Source organism: Notechis scutatus, chromosome 2 (genome assembly GCF_049901735.1).
Source record: "Notechis scutatus isolate UNSWTSFEM ecotype Mainland chromosome 2, rNotScu1.2, whole genome shotgun sequence".
NCBI lineage: Eukaryota > Metazoa > Chordata > Lepidosauria > Squamata > Elapidae > Notechis > Notechis scutatus.
In genome coordinates this window covers 246,902,959-246,926,478 of record NC_142010.1, presented here as the reverse complement: position 1 = coordinate 246,926,478, position 23,520 = coordinate 246,902,959, and the positions used below count along the sequence as shown (strand labels likewise).

At 39.3% G+C, this 23,520-nt stretch overlaps 1 protein-coding gene across 1 annotated transcript in view; it reads left to right on the top strand.

Moving 5' to 3' along the window:
* Positions 1-1,256: 1,256 nt before the first annotated feature.
* The window catches only part of OSMR (oncostatin M receptor), a 40,679-nt gene continuing 18,415 nt past the window's right edge, over positions 1,257-23,520 (top strand). Inside the window, exons 1-12 of the mRNA XM_026666425.2 lie at positions 1,257-1,389; positions 4,148-4,314; positions 6,593-6,746; positions 8,496-8,753; positions 12,365-12,503; positions 12,917-13,065; positions 15,155-15,285; positions 16,167-16,335; positions 19,493-19,569; positions 20,542-20,764; positions 22,121-22,306; positions 23,248-23,346. Of these exons, the coding sequence (XP_026522210.2) occupies positions 1,320-1,389; positions 4,148-4,314; positions 6,593-6,746; positions 8,496-8,753; positions 12,365-12,503; positions 12,917-13,065; positions 15,155-15,285; positions 16,167-16,335; positions 19,493-19,569; positions 20,542-20,764; positions 22,121-22,306; positions 23,248-23,346 (1,822 nt within the window). The 5' untranslated portion in view covers positions 1,257-1,319. The remainder of the gene's footprint in view (positions 1,390-4,147; positions 4,315-6,592; positions 6,747-8,495; positions 8,754-12,364; positions 12,504-12,916; positions 13,066-15,154; positions 15,286-16,166; positions 16,336-19,492; positions 19,570-20,541; positions 20,765-22,120; positions 22,307-23,247; positions 23,347-23,520) is intronic.

Here is a 23,520-nt window from a genome sequence, read left to right as displayed (position 1 = left end):
ACCAACTATCCACTTGCAAAAGGGACCTATGAGTGGCTTCCTACTTTCCCCCTGGGGTAGGGGATGAGCCACTGGGAATCCCTAGCTTTAGCAGTCTAGTGTAGTGTTTCTCAACTACTTCAGCAACTTGAAGATCTATGGACTTCAACTCCCAGCATTCCCTAGCCAGCATGTTGGATGTGGATCTCTGGGTGTTGAAGTCCACACATTTGCTGAGGTTGAGAAACATTGATCTAGTGAAACCCAAAAGATTGACAGATTTCTGATAGCATGGAAGTGTTCACGGATTGCATATTGGTGCCTCAAAGGCAGGATTTTGTGCAGCTCAAACTTGGAGAAAAGTTGGTTTATCAAGTTTGCAATAAATGAAGCAATATAGACGACCATCTTAAGAGGAAATAATTTATAATTAGGACCCTAGCCAGTAATGGTCCATTTGCAACTTTGGGTGCCGTTCTCTTCATTAAGGAAGGAAGGAAGATCATGGTTCCAACTTGTAAATTGAATGTAGACATTTTATTTTACATCAGGTTATGCTTACGCAAAAGTTAAGATGTTTGTCTTATCAACAACTTTTATATAAACCATTATCATTACTGCTGCTAATGTGGCTTTCAATTCATTTGCTGCATTTCCTTCCCTTTTGAGGTTAGTTATTTGCTATCTTTTCCTCTTACTCAACAGTACATATGTGTTTTAACACCAGATGATGTTTCATGAATCCAGTGAGTTGGACTCTAATTCACCAAAACTGGAGTCTTAAGCAGCCAGCTGGGGGCCTTTCCTATTGTATTTTAAATATAATGACTAAAAATTTCATGTGAGTTTGAATATGTTAAAGGAATTTTTGTGAATTGTCCGTGGGTGAGGTGGAGCTATGCACAAATATTCCAATAAAAAAATTATTTTCATAGTCCCATGGATTTTGATGGATTGTACTCCCAAAGTACATTTTCAAGAACCATGAATGTGATGGATGCTGGAGAATTCTGGCAGCCACAGTCCACGCATCTTAAAGTGGCAAATTCAAAAAATACTAAAGAAATCTTTCCCAACCTGATACCCTCCAGATAAGTTGGCTACAATTTCTGTACTTTTCAATAATGCTGATCAGGATATAAAGCTTCGTATCCCAATGTGTTAAGAAGACATATATGAGGAATGGCCCATCCCATTGAATAAAATCCACCAACTTTTTTGATGTATGTTTATTTCAAATTGTATGAAAATTAGCGTGAGATTGCTGAAGAACTGGACAACATGACTGATCAAAAGGAACTCTATTCTGTTATTGCTTGTATCTTTCAGGGGTGTAACAGATGGCCCATTGGATATTTCGCACGATACTTGTCTGCATACCGTTATGTCTTGCACTGGTTCATAATCAAGGTATAGACAGCAGTGTTTTGAATGGAACGATTAAATCCCTGAATTGTAAAATAACCGAGTTTAAAGGAAATGCTCAACTTAAGCAGCTTTGTAGCAAATGACAAAGTATTCCCAGTGCAAGGCAATTTAGGGTGGTTGCTCACTTAAAGAAGTCCTAATTGATCCTACGATTAACTCAGATTGATGATGTGCATATGAATATGGCTGGGTACATTTTAGATTGAGCTGGGGATAGGATAAGAAGATCACACACACCCCTCAAATCTCGGGTAGGTTAGAACCATGGCTGATTACCAGAGAGTAAATGACGAGATATCAATATGCCACTGACTAGAGATGAGCAAACTTAAGTTCTATTACAGCTAGATGGAATAAAACAGTCTTTGAAAGTATCCTTCACAATATCTTTGATTCACCCATGGAGATGATTAGCAGCATCACATTTCTGGGTGTGCAGCCAACAAGTAGGCTGCCTTGGTCAGCCAACAGTGAGACACTGGTGAAGCAAGCACAATAGCACTTGCATTTTCTGCATCACAAGAGAAAAGTATATCTTCCTTCCACTGTCCTTACCACTTTCTATAGCTCAAGCGCATCCTCTCATATTGCAGTACCGTCTGGTTTGGGAGCATTACTGCTTCAGACAGGAAGGCAAAGCAGAGAGTGGTGAGGACGGCAGAAAGTATTATTGGTAGTTCACTACCTTCTATCCAGGACATAGCATATAAGCGATGCTAGAGCAGGGTCCGCAGTATTGTCTGGGATGTTACACATCCTCTTTGTGATCTGTTTTTCTTGTTACCTTCCAGGAGGAGGCTTCGTGGTATCCGAAGCCTCCACATCCATATTCAGTCACAGTTTTGTTCCATACAGCATCAACCTTGTTGAACTCTCAAGCTTCCTCTTTCCGCTATGTATGCATGATGGACAGTGATTATATATGTAAGGATGTTGATATATCCATACATATGTATATAGTATGTCTGTATGTGTGTTATGTATGTGTACACTTTTGAGGGCAGGCAACAGAATTTCATTTTTAATGTGTGCCAGTGTGCCCACAGTAAAAAAAAAAAGAGAGAGAGAATAAAGGTTATCTTATCTTAATAGAGTATTCATCCAATAAACGATTGACCAGGCAACAGATCAGACCAGTAAACTATTGCTTGGGTGGCCTATCCAAAGGAAAAGCAGCAGACAAGGTAAAATTAAATCAAAAGTCTCGATAGAACAAAGCAAGGTATTCACCGGCAAGGATGAGTTTTAAAGAAGTTGTTTTCAACAATGGGAGCGAACATAATACATAAGCCATGCTGGGCTGTGTAGCCAGTGCACAATTGAGACTCATCAAAGAGTAGTTGCAAAGTTTGTTCTGCTGCTGGCTCCCACATGCTTTCTGCTTAGCCTCCCAGACCTGTGAAATTCAGTGCTCTGATACTGGATTTCCATTAAACATGTCTGCTATGATTAAGTGGTTGAACTTTTGAGTCTAGATAACTTTCAGGGTGCAGGGCAAGTTCTTGTGAACTTGCTTGGTCTGTCAAAACCAGAGTGGCTCCATGTGAACCTTATAAGGTACCAGACAAAGAAACAGATACCCTGGACACCAGTTCTTTTATTAGAATGAAATTTTGCAATATGCTTCCTTTCCTCTCTCTTTTATCTTCATGAGAATTGAGGAAGGACTGCTATCTGAAGCGTTCGTGCAAACCCATTTCTTGGCTTTGGCTCAAGTTTTGTTTATCTGATTGTTGCTTTGTTTAGCGTATTTTTTCTTGTCCTTGAAGGCCATCCCCTATATTCACTACACTGTAATATTGCAGAAATCTTTAGTGACATGACTGTTGTCCCATGGTGCTTCTGGCTCAACTTTATCTCAATCCTCTTCCTCTGAGGAAACATATTCTAGAATCTTCTCCCATTCTACGAAATAGTGTGGGAGCCAGCTCTAAATTAGATCTGAAGGTGATGACAGAATCAAGCCAAGCCCTCTACCCTAAATATAAATGCCATGACCAAAACTGTAAGAACAACCTCCTCTCCTATAAATTTCTGTGAATAAGTTAAAAAAAAAAAAAGGTGGATCTGGGGGAAATTTATGGATTATCATTTTGTCATCTTAATTTTCTATTATGACTGCACTTTTATTCTTATTGATTTTATAAAATTGTTTGCTACTCAGATTCAACAATTTGAGATGGGCAGCCATATAAAAAAGAATGAATGAATGAATGAATGAATGAATGAATGAATGAATGAATGAATGATTTGGGAGATAATGGTAAGTGTTGGTATTTTTCTGTGTTGGTCCCTTCCATCACAATGCATACTGTTAAGTCTTGCTTTTAATTTTTTCTCCCTGTTTTATCACTCTGAGCCAGTGGGTAGATAAAAAGACCAGAATCCAACCTAAATAAATCAGATTCATGGCCCTCACCCTCAAATTCTTGGCTCTTAACTAAAGAGCATATTAATTAAAATTAACATGCAAATTGAACCTTCGGATTAAGGAAAATATTATAAAGAAACAGATTATTTCTGTATAAATGTTTCATGAAACTACTTTATAGATTCATCTATCTTAGAATTTCTTAACCTTAACAAATTTAATGTTTGTTGTCTTAGTGCCTGGAATATCCCAGCCAGTCATGCTGGATAATTTTTGGAATTGAAACCCTTATATTTTAAAGTTGCTGGGGTTGAGAAACACTTAGATCACTCATTACTTTTTTCCATTTTCTATTCTTTTTTCTATTAGGCCATCAGTTGTTTGAACCAAGAAACCTTAGGATTTACTCAAATAATTCTCTTCAGCAACTGCTACTGGAATGGGATGTTAGTGAGGAAGCATATAATTCCAAAATAGACATTGTTTTTAATATCCAAATTCGTTTAAGAGAAGAAGACAAAAGAATTATTTTGAATGTAAGTATCATTCTGAAAACAGGTCTTAAGAATTTACATCATCTTCCTCTTGAATCCAATTCCAATTTAGTGTAAATAAATTTTAAAGTTCAAGCTAAATCCAAACTAGATGCATACATATCAAAAGTGCTCTTTAAGAAGCTTTTACTTCTTCTTTCCTGTTAAAAAACAAGTTTGAGAAGATGAAACAGGAAGTAAAATAAGAATTTGCTATTCTTATATAAGAGGGGGGAGGGAGGGAGAGAGAGAGAGACCGAGACTAGCACTCAGTTTTGGTCACCACATTACAAAAAAAAAAAATTGAGACTTTGGAAAAAGTGCAAAGAAGAGCAATTAAGATGATTAAAGGCCTGGAGACAAAAACATATGAAGAACACTTGGAGGAATTGGGGATGTCTGAAATGGGGCCGTGATGGCGAACCTATGGCACGTGTGCCACAGGTGGCTCGCAAAGCCATTTGTGCCGGCATGCGAGCCTCAGGCAAACTTACCTCCCTGCGCATGTACGCACCTCACAACTGACTTTTGGCTGGTTTGAGGCCTTCTTCGGCCTCCCAGAGGCTTCCAAGAGGCCAAAAAAGGCCTCAAAGCAGCCGAAAATCAGCTGTGAGGCGCAGTGCAAGTAAGGGGAGAGCGCATGGGGGGGGGGAGATTGCGCACACATGCGCAGGGGGCACGCATTGTCTCCTGGGTGCTGGAACACGTGCGTGCGCCAGCGCACACACAATTTTTGGCACAGGAGACCAAAAAGGTTAGCTACCACTGGTATAGGGTTTGAGCAGAGGGTTGGACTAGAAGACCTCCAAGGTCCCTTTCAACTCTGACCTACTCTATTCTCTGTTGTCTAGTCTACTCTATTCTTTCTGAATATCCTGCCCATGTTATGAGAAATGTCTGTTCCTGTATTTCTGTAGTTTTTCCTAATGGATAAATAGCATTACAGGTGGTCCCCATTTCACCTTGTTTAGCAATCATCTGCAAATTCTGATGTTGGTGACAAATAAACTTGATGACCAATTGTCGCCACTCTGCAAAGAAAAGCTGAAGTCAGATCATAAACCTAGTTGCAATTTAGTGACTGCTCCATTTAACGACCAAATTGGGGTTGGACTAGAAGACCTCCAATGCCTTCTCTTGTTCTCTTCTCCTTCCCCATTCCATTCCATTCTATTAGTAACCCCAAGGTCACATGATTGCATTTTGAATGCTTGACAACAAGGGTGCATTCCAACTATTTGCAGCATCCTGTAGTCACGTAACTGTGTTGTGGTTTTTCAGACAACCAGAAGTTACTTCCTGTTTTGGGTAAATCCACATCATAGCAAACAATGGGTTTACTTAATGATCACAGTGTTCATTTAACAACTGCAGCATTCATTTTATGACTGCTGCATTCGCTTAATGATAGCCCCAACAAAGTCACAACATACATGCTCCTTTATGGCAGTGTGTCAAAAAAGGAGCAGAGAGGTGCGTGATAGCTGACTTATATAGTCTTCTAATACTTTTAAGGGAAATACCTGGGAAGAAGTTGCAGCTGATTGTAAAGCAGTGAAGATGATTAAGAGCTGGGTAGATATGTGAAATATAAATATACATTGTCAACAAAGCTGCATGTGAGATATTGTTGAAGCAGCCAATACTGGTTTTAGATGTCAGTTATATTTCAAGCAAGAAAACTGCCAAAGAACTCCAAGGCATTGCTCTGTTTCTTATTTTGTGGTCAGCATCCTAACCCAAATGGTTCTGAATTTTGCTACATCTGTCAGTCGGTCTGACCATCCATCTCATCCATCAGCTATGTATGTATGTATGTATGTATGTATGTATGTATGTATGTATGTATTTGTTTATTCATTTATTTGCCAGTTTTATCTGCCACTCTAGCCAAAGTCAGTGAGCATTCCGGTACGTAAAATTTTACACCAGGAATCCAAGATTGTACTCATAAAATTCATAGCATCCGGGAACCATCATAAAAAAAAATGCATATACCCTTCTACCTCAAATGCCCAGTGAGCAAACCCCATCTTGACTGAATTCTGAAAACACAAAAAGGGACGCATTCTGATCAGGAGTTAGTTCTTCTTTAATGCTGGAGCAGCCATGCTAGAAATTCCAATTTCTAGCAAGGTTCTCCAGCGTATCTTTATTCACGTGTATAGTAACCAGACTTTTGTCCTTTTACAGAAAGAGTGAAATCAAAAGAGCCAAAATTTATTGTCTCATGGGTTTGGGTTCCTTTTTTTAATTAGCTTCTCTTATGGTATACTTTTAGGTGAATTATACAGCAGTTCTCAATAAATCAAGACAACAGTGGAGTTTTACCTCTGAGGTACCCTTGCAGTGTGCAACGCACGAAGCCAGAATAAGGAGCAAAGTGGCATCTTCTCAAATTTGGAGTAACTGGAGTGACTGGGTAGCAGCAGATGGTAAAGTCCAATTACCAGGGAAAAGCATGTTGTACTCCATTCTGCAGCTTCTCTAACTTGAATTTCTGTTCCTGTTTTTTGTTGCTCTTCATAAATATGTCTGTGGAGATTCTCAGTCATCCAGGTTGTGGTTATCCCAGAGGTGCTTTTTTCAAGAGACAACTGAACTTTCTGGTTTTTCTTTGAAGACGTTTCACTTCTCATCCAAGAAGCTCCTTCAGCTCTGACTGGATGGTGGAGAATTAAAGGATTTATATTCCTTGCAGACAGTTGGTCATTTGCATTCTTTTAGAGATGAGTTGAGCCCATTTGGAGGTTTATCTGTGTCCTCAGGGTCACCTGAGTAGTGTAAAGAATGCAAATGACCAGCTGTCTGCAAAGAATATAAACCCTTCCAGTCCCCACTATCCAGTCAGAGCTGAGGAATCTTCTTGGATGAGAAGCAAAAGATCTTCAAAGAAAAACAAAGTCCAGTTACTTCTTGAAAAAAACCCTTTGGGACTCTTCACAAATAATTACCTTATTGTTATCAGGAAGGGACTTGGGACAGGGGTATCAAACTGGTGGCCTGTGGGCCGGATGCATCATGTGTAGGCCACCCCCACCCCAGTTCTGCAAAGGGAAAAACATTGCAATACATCATGTGATGGCCACATGATGCTGCGAGTTTGATACCCGTGATATAGGGTGACATTGAGCAATTTGATGCCCCACTCCCCTGGCTAAAACATCAGCTTTTGAAGGTTTGGAAATGCCCCTTGAGAACAACGAGCATTTTAATAAGCTGCAACAGTTCTTAAAGTATCACAAAAGCTGTTTTCTCCTGGGAGATTTTCTTCAGGGGCATTTATTTGCCCATAGTCCATCCTTAAACGTAAGGTAGATGAGTGATTAGGCTCATTTAATGGATTTCATAAATCATCTATTCTGGGCATAGGGAAACCATCAGGTTTTTCCCCATAGCGTTCAACTAGAATCCACCTACCTGTATTCTGGGATAATAAAAAAATCAATCAAGTGTTGTTTATGCTCTGCTTGAAAAGGAACATGGGGCTGATCCGAATTCTCCTCTCATGGAGAACTCCTGGTTGTAAGTCTGCGTACATGCTCCTGTATCTGCAGTTCAGCTGATCCTCATGCATGATGCTGCAGTTCGGCATCCTCATACAATAACCTAGACCAAGGGGCCCAACCCCCAGTTCATGGACCAGCACCAGTGTACCACATGCCAGAAATCGGGCCGTGCAAACAATTGAAGCCCCATCCATGTGATGTGGGCTTCACACAAAACCACACCCCCTCAGTCCACAGAAAAACCTCTTCTACATCCCTGATGCCCAAAAGGTTGGGGGCCTAGACATAACAGCATTTGGGCAAAGATAGCGCAAAAGTCCTTCTTCCTGGTTTGATAAGTAGCATAGCATATATATATATCTGCAGTTTGAGTCTTATTTCTGCCATGAACGTCCTCTGCCTCGAATAGTTCATCCACCTCTCAACTTAGTCTCCCAGTTGGCCATATGGAGAACAAATAATGGCAACTAACACAATGGCAGCTTTCTCCAACCTGGTCCCTTCCAGGTGTTCTGGGACTGGCAACTGCCGGAATGCCAAGTGAAGATTATGGCACTTTGCTCAAATGGAGATTTTTCATTTTTCTAAGGAAAAATGTCCAAAAGATCCCTTTGAACAATAAAATAATTAAATGAAGAAAATGCAATCTTCTTTTTCTCTGTCACTTTTGTGCAGGCCCGGATGTTCTCAGCAATGAAAAAGATCACATCTTTCCTGAAAGAAAAGTATTTGAGCGAGGTTCCAACATCACAGTTTGCTGCATTGCGAAGAAAAATAAACATGTAGATAGTCTTACATTTTACGAGAAACAACTGAAGACAAATCAGCAACGAGTATTATTTACTGAAAAGCCTGAATTTTCATTCCCCCATCGCTTTCAACTCACTTGTGGTTTTAACGGCAGTGTCAATCACGTGTATCTCTACCTCACCAGTAAGCAGAAATTTTTCAGTCTTATTGCTTGTCACTATGGACATTCTAAAAGGGACGTGGTGGCTCAGTGGCTAAGACGCTGAGCTTGTCGATCAGAAAGGTTGGCAGTTCGGTGGATTGAATCCCTAGCACCGCGTAACGGAGTGAGCTCCCATTACTTGGTCCACCTTCTGCCGACCTAGCAGTTCAAAAGCAACATAAAAAATACTGTAGAAAAATAGAGACCACTTTGGTGGGAAGGTGACAGCGCTCCGTGCGCCTTTGGCATTTAGTCATTCCGGCCACATGTCCACGGAGACATCTTCAGACAGTGCTGGCTCTTTGGCTTTGTAACAAGAGATGAGCACCACCCGCTAGAGCCGGAAACAACTAGCACGTATGTGCGAGGGGAACCTTTACCTCTACTTTTATGGACATTCTGGGGGTGTTGCAAAGGGCCTGGACTTCACTTAACGGTAATCCCAGCCAACATGGCCAGTGATCAGAGATTATGGAAGTTACGATCTAGTAACATTAGGAGATCCCATGTTGCTCTCCTTTGCTGGAGAGAACAGGATTATTTGAACTAGAACTGCTTGAGATTTTGCTGAATTTTCTGAATACTGAAAGATTTCATGCCCTAAAGTGTGCTTGGACTATGGATAGCTCTAGAAAACACACACACATACACACACACACACACACACACACACACACACCAGGGTTTGGGTTTTTTTTTTTTTTTTGCTTGCCAAAAGGGATTGATCATTAATTTCCTGTGGCTGCTTTTGGAAGCAAATGTAATCCAGTTGATTCCAGCTGCTTGATGATCTAATGATCATCAGTTCCCTGCTGCCAATAAATAGCAGGTTGGAAGAAAGATACATAAAATAATTATGCATGCATGGAGTTGTTCAAGTCTATCTGAATGGGTGATTGAATACTGATGTGTACCCCACCTAGTCCAGCTACTTCTGTGGTTCTTGGGCCCACCTAAAACCCCTTTCTTCCAATTCATCTGGCCCAGAAAGAGCTAAGAGATCCCATTTCCCAAAATAAAGGAAGCAACGGTCCCAGGCAAAGGGACACTGCTTCTTCCTATTCCATAGAGGGTGAAACACTTAGGATTAGCAACCTGAATGGACTTCCATTGCTGAGGATGGCGCAGGAGGCTACTTTAGGAAGGGCTGGGAAGATCACAATTTGTGTGCCCTTTCCTTCATCTCCTTCTATCACAAGAAGTGCTATCTATCTATGCCTCTATCACAAGAAGTGATAACCCCAGTTTGTCCAAAGGGCTGGTCTTCAAATAAAGGACAGGCTATAATGAGGCATCTCCTGGGGTGGGATTCAAATTTTTTTACTACCAGTTCTGTGGGCATGGCTTGGCTTGATGGGCATGGCAGGGGAAGGATACTGTAAAATCTTCATTCCCTCCCCACTCCAGGGGGAAGGTTACTGCAAAATCCCATTCCTTCCCCACTAACCTGCCTTCCAGCCCCTTTCTCCTGTGCAGGGCAACAAAAGAAGACCCAGCCAATCAGCTGGGACTTGGGAGGCAGAGAATAGATGGGGGCAGGGCCAGTCAGAGGTGGTATTTCCCAGTTCTCTGAACTACTCAAAATTTCCGCTATCGGTTCTCCAGAACTGGTCAGAACCTGTTGAATACCACCTCTGGCATATCCCTATCTTTAAATTTAGGGAATCAATACCAGGATACTGCAGTTGTGATCCTTTTACATACAAAACAATGGGACATGTATAGAATGGGGTGGCCATTCTGTTCTACTAGTTTTCTAACACTCCTCTCACTTTTAGGTAGCAGCCTTCCTTGAGTTGGGGATGAATGCTCCTAATTATGCCCTTTCCTTAGCAACAGTAGAAAAGTGGCTACTCACTGCTGCCTTCTGTTTTTTTTTTACTTCTCAATCTACTCCATTATCCTAGGATTTTCATGTGTTCTCCCATCCATCACTAATAAGGGCTAAACCTATTAGATTTTGCAAGGGTCAGCAATAGTTAACCAGATGTTGCAGCTGCAAAGGACTTTTCTTCTTGCTCTCCACAAATCAATGATAATTCTCTCACTTTCCCAAAAGGGAAAAAGACCAGGAAAGAAGGACGCATATAACCAAAAGTTCTCCTTTGCTGTGTGTTATGATATGTACAGAATAACCCTTCAGTAACAAGGATATGCACATGGAAACGTTTATGAGAGTAGCTATGCATAATTATTCAGCCACGCACAGATACACTAAATTGAGTTAAAGTTTACTTTAAGAAATAGCACAGTCCAATAAACGGTCCAGGTCATATACGTTTTACAGTCCAAAGAATATCCAATTACAAAGTATTCTTACCGGTTGCCTTTGTCATTTACAGTAAACAAAAATATCAAAGTATAAGCACAGCATAAATACAACAGAGAACCTTAGATAGCAATAGAATGTCAGAGAGACAGAATGTCAGAGAGAGCAAGCTATGATCTCTAGCACCCTCTTAATTTGCAATATAATCAACCAATCAGAATATAGTATAAATCAATACAGTGATTTTGTCTTAAAGCTACAAACATACATTGTTGATTTATATATTGCCAACCCAACTAATTGGTGGACAGATTCCTAACACTGAACCCATATGGATAATTGTAGATAGTCTAGGACATATGTAACATTGATTAGGAGATGAATATGTGACTTTCTTGAGAGGAAATAATATAATCAGAGCAGGAAGACTCAAGTTCTAACCCTGTGATGATGAACCTACGGCATGCGTGCCGTTGCCCCAGCGCACGGCTCCCACCAGCCAGCTGATCTGCCATGCATGCGCAGGGGGCGGGGTGCATGCACAGGGGCACGGGGGCAGGGAAAGTGTGAGATCATGCACATATGCACAGGGGCATGGGGGAGTCACATGTGCATTGCATTGGTGCAGGCACGTATGCGCACGTACACACATGCACATTAGCAATTTTGGCACACGATGACGAAAAGGTTAGCCATCACTGTTCTGGCCTGAGCTCAGGAGCTCAGAAGGTCAATTTGTGCCAGTCTCTCAGACCAACCAATTTCCCAAGTTCTTGTTGTGCCTGCTAGGCTGGAAGGAGGGGTCAAGTGAGGACTCAGCTCGGAGTCGTTATGCAGCTGCTGGTGGCATAAGCCTGATCGTCATCCCCCAAGATCCATGAAAGTTTATCTGGTTATTACCAGGGGAAGGCAAACAGTCTGGTGATACTCTTGTAGCATAGGTGGTAGATGATGTAGTTGCTGACATTAGCTATAAGTGACTCAGGTTGCTTGTGTCTGACATTCTGGATAAAGACAAGATGAGGAAGCACTGTGTATGCTGTTCTGAATTCCTGATAAAATTTATATTAAAACAGACAAACTGCAGAGCTCTATAATCACTATGGTTATTGGAAACATCCTTGAATAAAGGTGACAAAGATGCCAAAGATGGAGCAGGATTCACTATCTGTTCCCAATGCTTGTACTGATAACCTTTCTTGTGGTAGTGGTAGGAGGGGGGGAAGAGGGGAAACAAGATGAACAACTTGACTTGTTTGGTAAGGAATTGTATAGATGAAATATATAAGAAAATAACATATGAATCTGAACTTGTCTTAATAGGTCAGCCTGATAAACCCCAAAAGCTAAGCTGTGAAACCGAAGACATGATTAATATTAGATGTACTTGGGATCCTGGACATGTAGAGAAAGCTGATTACTTGGAGAGACACTGTCCAAGGGAGTTTATTCTGTCTGATGTGTAAGTATCAGTAAGACAGTCAAAGTCATCCCAAAGGATAATAGGAAGGGGCTTAGAGTAGTTGTATCAGGATTTAGGGGGGTATCTTTGAAAATAATGTTTGGGGATGTTGAAGACCTTGATGCCAGGAGACAAAATCTGTCTTGGATAAAAAAGATTGGTGACTATCAGAAAGTTAAAACAAACCAGCTATTTGCATATTTAACTTGAATGGAGGAAACCTTTGACATTTTGCTTAAGGTTATTGTATGCCTGTACTAAAATAGATATAATGAAATTTACAGTGGCTTAGAGATAAATCTTGGTTCAGAATAAATCTTGAATAAATAAATCAAAATTTCTTTAATGTATTATTTTGGTCTGCAAATGGAATAAATACTGTCTTTTTTCTCTCCCATGCTATTTTTTGGAAGCTCTTCTACAAAAACATATTGTAGTACAAAGTTCGCAAAGAGTTGTTCATTCAAGTGGGATGACCAATTCCTATACAATGTAAAGTTAACCTCCAGAAATTGCCTTGGACAGAAACATGAGCAGCTTAGTTTTAATGTAATGTACGTAGGTAAGGGTTGATTTTCTTACTAATTTTTGTATTTCATCCTATTGTTACAATCTAAGAGCATGAAATAGTTTTGCATGCTGCAACTGGGTAAAACTGTCAAATAAAAATTAATGTTGTGAATTGGTCCTTACAAATAGAATTGGCTATCCCACAAAGATCTGGAGAAGTTGTAATTGCCAGAATATGTGATTTCTTCTCCTGTTGTTTCCTTACTGATAAATAAGTTGAGAAAAGCAGAACAAATGAGAACCTAGCAAAGAAACATTCTTAGCCCATTCTTGTTTAATCTGATGACCTACATGTTAAAGTTTTGCAATTGTATTTATAACACATCTGGAGAATATTACATTGGGAAAGAATCAGTGATTTCCACAAATCAGGTCAAAACAGGCATAATGTCATGATGCCCCTTTTTATATATAGCATGTTCAAAACGGATGGGGCTTGTGCAGGGGTGGGATTCAAATTTTTTAACAACCGGTTCTGTAGGTGTGGCTTAGTTGGTGGGCATGGCTTGGTGGTCATGTGACTGGCTGGGTGTGGCCAACTCGAGGCACGCATCTCCTCACCTGGCCTCTCATGACTGTGGGGATGCAGTTGTAAGTGTGAAAAATGGTCATAAGTCACTTTTTTTTCAGTGCCATTGTACATTGTACATTACACAAGCAAAGTACCAGCAAAGGAAGAAAAAAAACTCCAGAGAAGTTCCTGAGATAGGAAGTCTAGTCTTGCCAAGAATGTAATAACAGTTAATGGAGAGGCAGTTTCTGTAAGCGACACCAGAATGTTTCCTTCCTGCCTTCCTTACAGCAGGGGTCCCCAACCACCGGGCCCCGGACCGGTACCGGTCCGTGGAACATTTTCTACCGGGCCGCCGGTTTGCTGGGCTCCGCCATCTTGTTTCGATGAGAAAGTGCTTCTGGGTGAGCTTTTCCGGTTGGAAAGTGGCGTTTGGGTCCTGAAGGAATCCTCGCGCCTTAGTTTCATCGAAGAGGGGGGCGGCTTCGAACGAAACTAAGGCGCGAGGATTCTTTCAGCACCCAAGGCAAGGCGAGCCGAGTGACCGTCCCGAAGCCGTCCCGAAGCCCATCGACAAAGGTCCAAAGGAGGAGTTGAAGGTGGCGGGAAGAAGCGGGGGACGGCTGGCTGGCTGGCCGGTCGCTCGGCTCGCCTTGCCTTGTCATGCGTGCTGATGCCGGTACCGGGCCGCAGATCATTTTGTGATGCCGGTACCGGGCCGTGGCACAAAAAAGGTTGGGGGCCACTGCCTTACAGGATTAGGCCAGTAATTTCTTCTAACAACCGGTTCTCCGAACTGCTTAGAATGTTAACAACCGGTTCTAGCAAATAGGTGAGAACCTGTAGAATCTCACCCCGGGCTTGTGTTGTGTTGTATTGTGTGCAAGGCCTTGCCTGCTGGAACCCTTACCCACAAAGATGCGATTGGGTAATTTAAGCAATTTAGAATTTCTAGTCTGTTGGGCTGCTCCTGTTGCTTTTCTCCTCCTGATTTACTTTAAGCTATTATAAATTCAGCTTTTGGGATTCCTTTAGTAGGATTTATTCCTGTTGCCTTTCACTCTTCATGATGATTCTCGTCACCCAGAAGGCTCAAGTTACAAGCATTCACAACTTGGAATGTAGATTGGATTTATTTGGCTAAGGTTTGACACATTCCATTGAGCCCCATCATGCCAGGGAAATTATTGATTACCTTCCTCATTTTGGCAGGAAGAAAAGAAACCTTATTTGTGTGTGTCCTTCTTTTCTTGTCTTCGAGAACTGCAACCACTGCATTGGAAAATTGGGCACACTTCACTGATGGGAATGAAAGGGAAGAGAAAACAACTCTGGAATAAAAGGAAAATAAGCTGAAGTGGAGAAAGTAGAAAAAAAAGATAATGCCTGATAGATGGTTGGAATCGTTTTTATGCCTGAAGATCTTTCATGACAGAGAAGGGATGTCCAGGGATGATAAAGCAATTTTGGATTGATTGATTGATTTATCTATCTGATTTTATGGCCCAAGGTGTTGATTTACTTTTTTTTCTGAATCCTCATATTCCTTCATTTTTCTCTTTTCAACCAGTTTGTCCTGTAATTATTGGTAAACCATCAGTGGATTATCGAAATGCTACTTTCATTCAGTTATCTTGGCAGATAAAACCAATAAATGCAAGCCTATCATTGCTATGCCAGATCAATGTTGGCGAGAATAAGGTGAGAAGCATCTATATAAAGTAATAGCAACTCTCCCCATCCTGTTATAAATCCTGCATGAGAAGTCAGATGTGGTTGTTTACATATGTCTTATTTAATTCAAAACCCTTTTTATTTTCTATGTTACAATTGCAAAACAGCCAAATCTCTAATGTTTAGACACCCTCCAACCCAAATCTCAATCATGGCACAGTTCACCCTATCATAAACAGTAAATCCATTATCTGAAGACCCAGATAGTTGGGGGCAATTTGCTGATTGTGTAAATTGCTTAGAGAGGGCTGTAAAAGCACCGTGAAGCATGAAGCGGTATACAAGTCTAAGTGCTATTGCTAAATGCCATCCTTTAGAAAGCCACCAAATAGTGGGTTATGTACAGTGGTGTCATCTTAGTGGCCCAGAAATTTTTGATGAATCTAATGTTACCTTGTCTGCAGTCCCCCAGATCTGTTCCAAAGAATGAGACGAACATTGGGAATCAATGTGTAAATTAAACCTTTTAGAGTTTAAGTTGATTGGAAAGGTGGATAGGATTTTTTTTAAAAGCAATTAAAATAATGAAAACAATTCCTTCAGATCAAATTCCAGTCTTGGTGGCTACGTAGATATGTCTGTGTAGGTTTCTCGGAGGCAATATAGATCTGGCTTGCAATTGCTGCCTTTCATTATTTGTTGTTTAGATTTTTCAGTGTAACCTATGGTTCTTGATTTTCTGATGGACTCAAGTACAAACCCAAAGCAGATCTGACCCTGCTTAGCTTTTTTGGGATAGGTCAAAATTTATTAGATGCTAACATTTGTAGGTACATTTCAGAACAACAGTTATCCCAGAGAAAGATAGTATTTGGCCTCTTAACAGGTTTACTCTTTGTATTTTGCAGTACAATATCACAGTGCAGTCCAATTCCGATTCCCATTTCCACTTTCAACTGGGTGGACTGCAACCTGCCACAAACTATATATTTAGAGTACGCTGTGCTGCAGATGTCAGTCCCTTCTGGAAATGGAGTAACTGGACAGAGAGTATATCTGCTGAGACTACTGAAGCTGGTGAGCATTCTGTTGTGGAAGAAAAGTTTAAAGTTTAGTTTACTTTATTGTCATTGCACTTCGTACAATGAAATTAAATACCATCTTCAGCGTGCATTATGACTATGAAAACAAACACAAACACATATCCTTCACATTCTATACATTGAATTGAAAACTCCTGATATTGCATTAATATTGGGCTATACAGTAGAATTCAACAGAGTTACTGCCCTGGGATAAAAGCTGTTTTTCAGCCTATTTGTCCTTGTTTTTATTGTTCTGTACCATCTGCCAATGGTAATAGTTCAAAAAAAAAAAAGGGGTTCCCAGGATGAGATGGATCTTTGAGAATGTTTTAAACTTTCTTAAGGCAGTGGGAGCTATAAAGCTCTTCCAAAGAGGGGAGAGGGCAATCTTCTGGGCAGTGACATTAACCCTCTGGAGTGCTTTTCTATCTGTGCAATTGGCAAACCATACACAGGTGCAGTAAGTTAAAATACTTTCTATGGTGCAGCGTTAGAAGGTAGAAGGATGTGGAACCTAGAGTTTTGTCTTCTTCCCTGTCTGGTGTCCTCCAAGTACTTGGAACTACAAGTTCCATTATCTCCAGCTAGCACAGACAGAGGATTGAAAGAGTGCAAGCCAATACATTGGGCAGGTACTAAGTTTAAATATAAGACATAAATAATAAGTAAAGAGTTTAGTCAAAACTATTGCTTTTCAGTTTAAGATTTAAATGAATATTAATTTTAACGATAGAGTTCAATTGGTATGGATTGTTGTTTTAATTATTATTATTTATAATTTCTTCTTTTCTTAAAATATAGTGTGTAGCTTTAGAATGTACTAAGCAGAATCCGAATGAAAGTTATGTATTATATTAAGTGTTATAAACTTAGGGGAAAGATATAAAGGCGTCATACTCTAATCAGTGATTACAGGAGGAATTTTGTGTTAATGAGAAAAATAATAGACAGCTGAAACAGGACAGACAAAGGATATAAGTATAATGATTTAAATTGAGATGAAATAAATAAAATAGAATTAAGAGTGTTAGAAGAGGGAGAAGCTATATAGAAAATGTAAAATGGTAATAAGATATGGAATGGTATATAAAAGTGAGCATGAACTTGAATTTATGTCTGTACGAAAAGATGCTTTCAAAAAAGATGTTTTATGTTTTCATGTTTTGTGTTTTGTTTGTTTATGTTTGTTTTTTAAAAATCAATAAAATTTTTGGGAAAAAACAACAAAAACTACTGCTTTTCAGAAGTCAAGGAAAGTATATCTTGATTCAATTGTCATACATATATCCACTCAGTTATATTCAGATATGTAATCTTGCCAAATATTGCAAATCTGAGTAGTGGAGTGTTTTTTTTAAAGAATCAATATTTTTATTGAAATTAACTTCAACTATTCCCTGGCCAATTCACCTACTAGCAGGTGAACTGGACTCCATAAATTCAGTAATTCTAGACATTGGCTACCCAATCTAGCTTACACAGGAAATCCTTGAATTAAGACCACAACTGGGATTGGAATTTCAGTTGCTAAGCAATGTGGTCATTAAGCAAATCATCCCATGACTGGACCCGATTTTACGACCATTTTACTGTAGTCATTAAGCAAATCATGTTGTTAAGTGAATCATGTGGTCGTTAAATGAATCCAGCTTCCCCAGTTGACTTTGCTTGTTGGAAGACAGCTGGCAAGGTTGCAAATTGTGATTGCAAAATTGCAACTACAAGAAATTTCAACTGTTGTAAATGTGAGCCGGTTGCCAAGTACTCAAATTGTGAATACATGATTGGAGGGTTGATCTGATAGTCATAACTTCAAGGATGAATCATAAGTCATTTTTTTCTATGGCTATCATAGTCTAGTATTTTCAATATTAGAGCTACCATAAGAGCAGCCCTATAATCTTTCTCAATTTTCTTCCGGAAATTCAATAATATGTAAACTAGCCTGCTAAGAGTGAAGTTAGAGGGACTTCATTTTGTCCTGAAGAATCTTAAGAGCTTTTAGTAAATTAGTTAGAGATATATCTAGTGACTTCCCACAAACTTCCAGATTAGATACTTAAATAATATCTCAGAGTTGTCTCACTGAAGAACCTTCTGGTTGCTAGTTTTAATGCTCTGCCTTCTGTGTTAATGAAAGAGATATAACAACACTCCAGTGCTAGAATATATGTCACTTTCTGATGGGAAAATTGAGCTCACTGTGTAGGTCCACTTTACCCAGGCTAGTGCCTGACCTCCTTATGCCTCTTTTACTTGCTTATTTATCTCCTGGAATCTCCAGAAGAAAGTCAAGTTTGGTTTAGTGGTTAAGGCAGGGGTCTTCAAACTTGACAGCTTTAAGACTTGTAGACTTCAACTCCCAGAATGAGAATTCCTCTCAGGAATTCTGGGAGTTGAAGTCCACAAGTCTTAAAGTTGCCAAGGTTGGACACCCCTGGGTTAAGGCATCAGGCTAGAAACCAGGAGACTCTGAGTTCTAGCCCCGCCTTAGGCAAAAGCCAGCTGGGTTTGTTGAGCCAGTCACTCACTCTCAGCTCTAGGACGGAGGCAATGGCAAACCACTTCTGAAACCCTAACCCTTGCCAAGAAAATTGTACGGACTTTTAGAGCCAAATATCAGGCACAATTGAATGGAGGGAAAAAGAAATCTCTAGAAGGATGGCACATTTTGCTCAGCAGTTCTTGCTATTCAGTTTTCAAAACTTTCTTTTAATATAAACCCTTTCATGGTTAATCCTCTTTTTGGGGGGGAATAGGAATAACTTATTATTTGAGAATGTGATCTCTTTTTCTCTTTGTGAATAGATAACTGATCCTAGAATGTAAATAAAAGCCACTTTTTCTACTCACAAATGAGAGAGTCTGTTCTTACCTGCACTCAATTGGATATTTACAGTATTAATACTGTATTGTGAATTTATATCCTCTATTCTTATTTCAAGAATAGCCATCCGCTCTTTTACAAAGACCATTAAAGTAAGAAAGGATGAACATTTTGTAAGCACTGTCAAAGAATGCAGGTGTCCATCTTAAGGTGTTTGTGACTTGTGAAAGTGTAGAAGATCCTATTAATATAACAGTGTATTTATATAATTATGCTATTTGATCATCGAGCCTGCTTCCATAATGTGTGCTTTGTTTTTTAGCTCCATCAGGACTGCTTGATGTCTGGAGACATATTAACTCAGGCTTGGAGCAACGTAATGTAACTGTATTCTGGAGGGTAAGTCTGGCCATACATGTAAAACTGATAGGACATGTAGAAACGTATATTAATGAATACACATCACACTATTCGTGTGCTGAGTACAGAAGGATAACAAGAATTGTAAGAAACAAGCAATGAATAAGATAATAGACTGAAAACGGACAACAGATGGTCCATAAATATTGACTTCATCCATCCATCTTGGATTTGGTCCTTTATGGCTTCCATATAATCCTTTTCAGAAAGACAAAGAATGGCATCAGCCTTGGTTATGGGCAACATTCCCTCGTAATGATAAATGCCTTGTGGTTCATAGAAAAGTGCATACAGGATGATAACATTCTGAATGATTAAGAAAATATTCTGCTTTTCACAAAAATAAATATGAGACAGCAATAATATTTGAAAAGTAGAATTATATGGGATAGTGTACAACAAACTTTGCACATTATTGAATAATATTTCTTTGGTTGTGAGATTTTTTTTTCTACAGTAAATTACTGTGTGATACATTCTGCAAAACAGAAGAGCAGCATTTTCATGGTTAATGGATCGCTCCCTCACCATTAAAGACAGCTGAGGGTGCTAAGTCTTTTGTATTAAAAGAAATAAGCAAATGAGGAAACTGTTTCCTCTGGCATGAACGTGTCCAACAAAATCATGTATTAGTTTACCTACTTGCTTGACGTACCGCATAACTTACTCTGTTATCCACACACAATAAATACAGTAAATAAATCAGGATCCATTCAGGGTGCATGAAAGAATAGCATCAAATTCTGCTCTCTTTGTAGACCCAAGCCTTGAGTATAAGGATGTCTAAAGATGTCTATATTCTATAAGCCATTGTAGAAGGCATGTGGCTTTTTGTTGTATGCTCACAAAGCGAGAAAATAATGTCTGTAACGAAAAACAATTTGAAACTATTATAGAAAGGTGCATTGATGAGAAATGTTTTTTGAGAGAATTTTGGTTTCCTGTCCATAGGAATCCTCAGAATTTCGTGCTAATGGAAAGATCCAAAAATATCTGCTATCCTGGGAAAATTTAGAGGACCCTTCTGCCCAGCATCACAATGACTCAGTTTCTGCATCACAGAACTACACAATTTCTCTTGGCCACAATTCATACAAAATCCTTGTTTGGGCACAGAACAGAGCATCTGTATCCTCTCCCTCTGTGATCATCATCCCAGCAACTGATAAAAATGGTGTGTTCATTTAAACATGTTACTCCAATGAATCCCCTTTTCCTGAACCAGAAAGCAATGTGAAATATCACAACTCCAGAGTTTTTTTTTTATTAAGTTCCATGATTCTACTATTGTATTAATTATTCATTTATTTATTTTATAAACAACTCAAGGTGACAAATATATCTAATGTTCCTTCTTCCTCTTATTTTCCCCATAACAACAGCCCTCTGAGGTGAATTGGGCTGAAGATAGAGTGGCTGGCTGAAAGTCACCCAGTTGGCTTTCATGGCTAAGACTGGACTGGAACTCATAGTCTTCTGTTTTCTAGCCTGGTACCTTAGCCATTAGACCAAATTGGCTTTCTTATTGAACTTATGATCTTTGGTTTGATTGAATGTTTGGGATTTCAGCCTTTATATGACAATTTATACTCTGCTGCTCTTTGGACATGACATTTTTTTTTTTTTACCCACTGTATGGCAGCGTAAAATGTTTGAGTGGTGTGATGGCCTAGAGGTGGAGCTCCCACCTCTCAATCAGGAGGCTGTGAGTTTGATCCTTGGTAGAGGCAAATATCTGGGCCCACTGAGAATATATCCGCGGAACAAAGCTCTGCATTGGTGACAGGAAGGGCATCCAGCCATTAAAAACACTCTGCTAGACCCATTCAGTTACCCAGAGTCCACCCCGCAAGAGATTATGGGGTCGTTAAATGATGGAAATGTTTTGAAAAGGTTTCATTTTACATGAAAATGTAAAATGTTTAGCAATTTGCTTGCTGCAAATTAAAACATTTGTACGCGTATTTTTTTCTTTTAAAACTCTATATTGTTCATTTCATTTTCCACAAACCCAGAGAAGTTCCAGGGTCTGTGCTACAGAGTTGACGTTGTAATCTTATCAAGAAACAAATCCCATTTAATTTCATAGGATATACTTCCATGTGAATGGGGATGGACTTTTCACTCCGATTCAGCTGAATGATAAAACACTGAGAGTTACAATGCGGTTGGTTGGTTTGAATTCTTAAAACAAACAGGGAAGCAGCACATAGTGAAATGTAAGAGTCTTTTCTCTGCCAGCAGAAAACAAAGTAACTGATTATACTGTTTTATTTATTATACTTATATCTAGGGTTTGTTCCACTTAATTACAGTTCAAACATTTTTTTCTGGACTAGACCCCATAACATTGCCTGGTAAATGAGAATGCATGTTCACCAAAGGTTGACAAATATTGTTGGAGGATCAACAGAACATTTGCATTTTTATACAGGTCTCTCCAAAAAGCTGTGTGAAAGAAAGATAAATATTATGAATGACATTTAAAGATTTTCATGCTAATGCCTAAAAATTGTTGCATTTTTTTAAGGTAAAGTGCATTATAGTGAAGAGACTACAGACAACAATACAGAACATAAAATTTATATTTCTTGGAAGCCTCAAAGCAAGTTCAGTCAGTATGTTGTTGAGTGGTGCAACCAGCCCACACATCACTTGTGTGATTTTCAGTGGAAGAAGTATGGGCAAAACCAATCCAGTGATCTCATTACATCTGGTAAGAAAAAATTAATTTTGTTAGTAAATAATTCCAGAGGAGATCATTGCTGTCTGGTTGTTAAAGGTACTGTAACAATGAATTCTTCTTTCAGTCAAGTTTGAATAATTTTATAGCTTCCTTGGCTGCAATATAGAAACGATTAGTGCTTGTTTTCTTCTTGAATATTTTTACTTCTCAGTTACTATGAAGTTTTCCTACCCAAGAACTGACCCATTTCATGAACCAATGTAATATTTGCAAGAGTACATTGATCAATCCATCAAATCTTTATTATGGTCTCAGACCAATATAACAAGGTGCAATACAAAACATTAATTTTAATAACTAAACATATCAAATGCACAAAGTTAAAAAGCTTAATTGTGAAATGTGCAAGGATATTGCTCCTTCCTCCAGCCTGGAGGTTCAGCTCCATTCTGACACACAAGTCCACAAATTAGTGTCTCAAATGAGGAAGAGGGGGAGAAAGTGTCCTTTCAAAACTGGATGGGACAGTGGTCCAGTCTTCCATGCTCATTTCTTCAGGAAGGGCTGTTGCCAAAAAGATCCTTAGTGGAAGGTAGACTATTCTCTCAGGACTACATTGTGGGCATATAGGTGGTTCTTCCATGCAAGCATTTAAATGGAAACCCCACAAGGTTAACAGAAGTACTGTGTTTTACTTTTTCAGTGTTAACTTACTTTCTATCACTCTCCAGCTTTTGTAATTAACCACACCGGCAGCCATTTTGAGTCAGTTTTTCACCTCATAACAACTACATTTGTGGTAAAGCCCATGACACTTGAAAAGAAAAATGAAATCAGAAGCTCCATATAGCTCTTACAAATCAATGTTTTCCAACTTTCCCAAACGCCATCACTAGCTCCCACTGGTAATTGTACATTTTATATTCCTAACTCTTTGTTCTTTGCGGTATATTTCTTGAAATTTATTTTAGATGCCTTCAAACGTGGGGTAAGATACACTTTTAATGTGTATGGAATACAAGGTGATAGAAGTTATTTATTGGAAAAGAAGGTCAAATATCTTGAAGAGGGTAAGTTATGCTAAACTTTTATACGTTAAATTAGACTATGACTGCAATGTGTTATGCACATGTATAGCACACAGTGAAGGATTCGCTGTACACTTCAGATTTGTTGCACTGTGATCTGTGTTCAGCAGTGATTTGATTTATTCTGTAACGTGTCTCATTGCAAAAATGGAACAC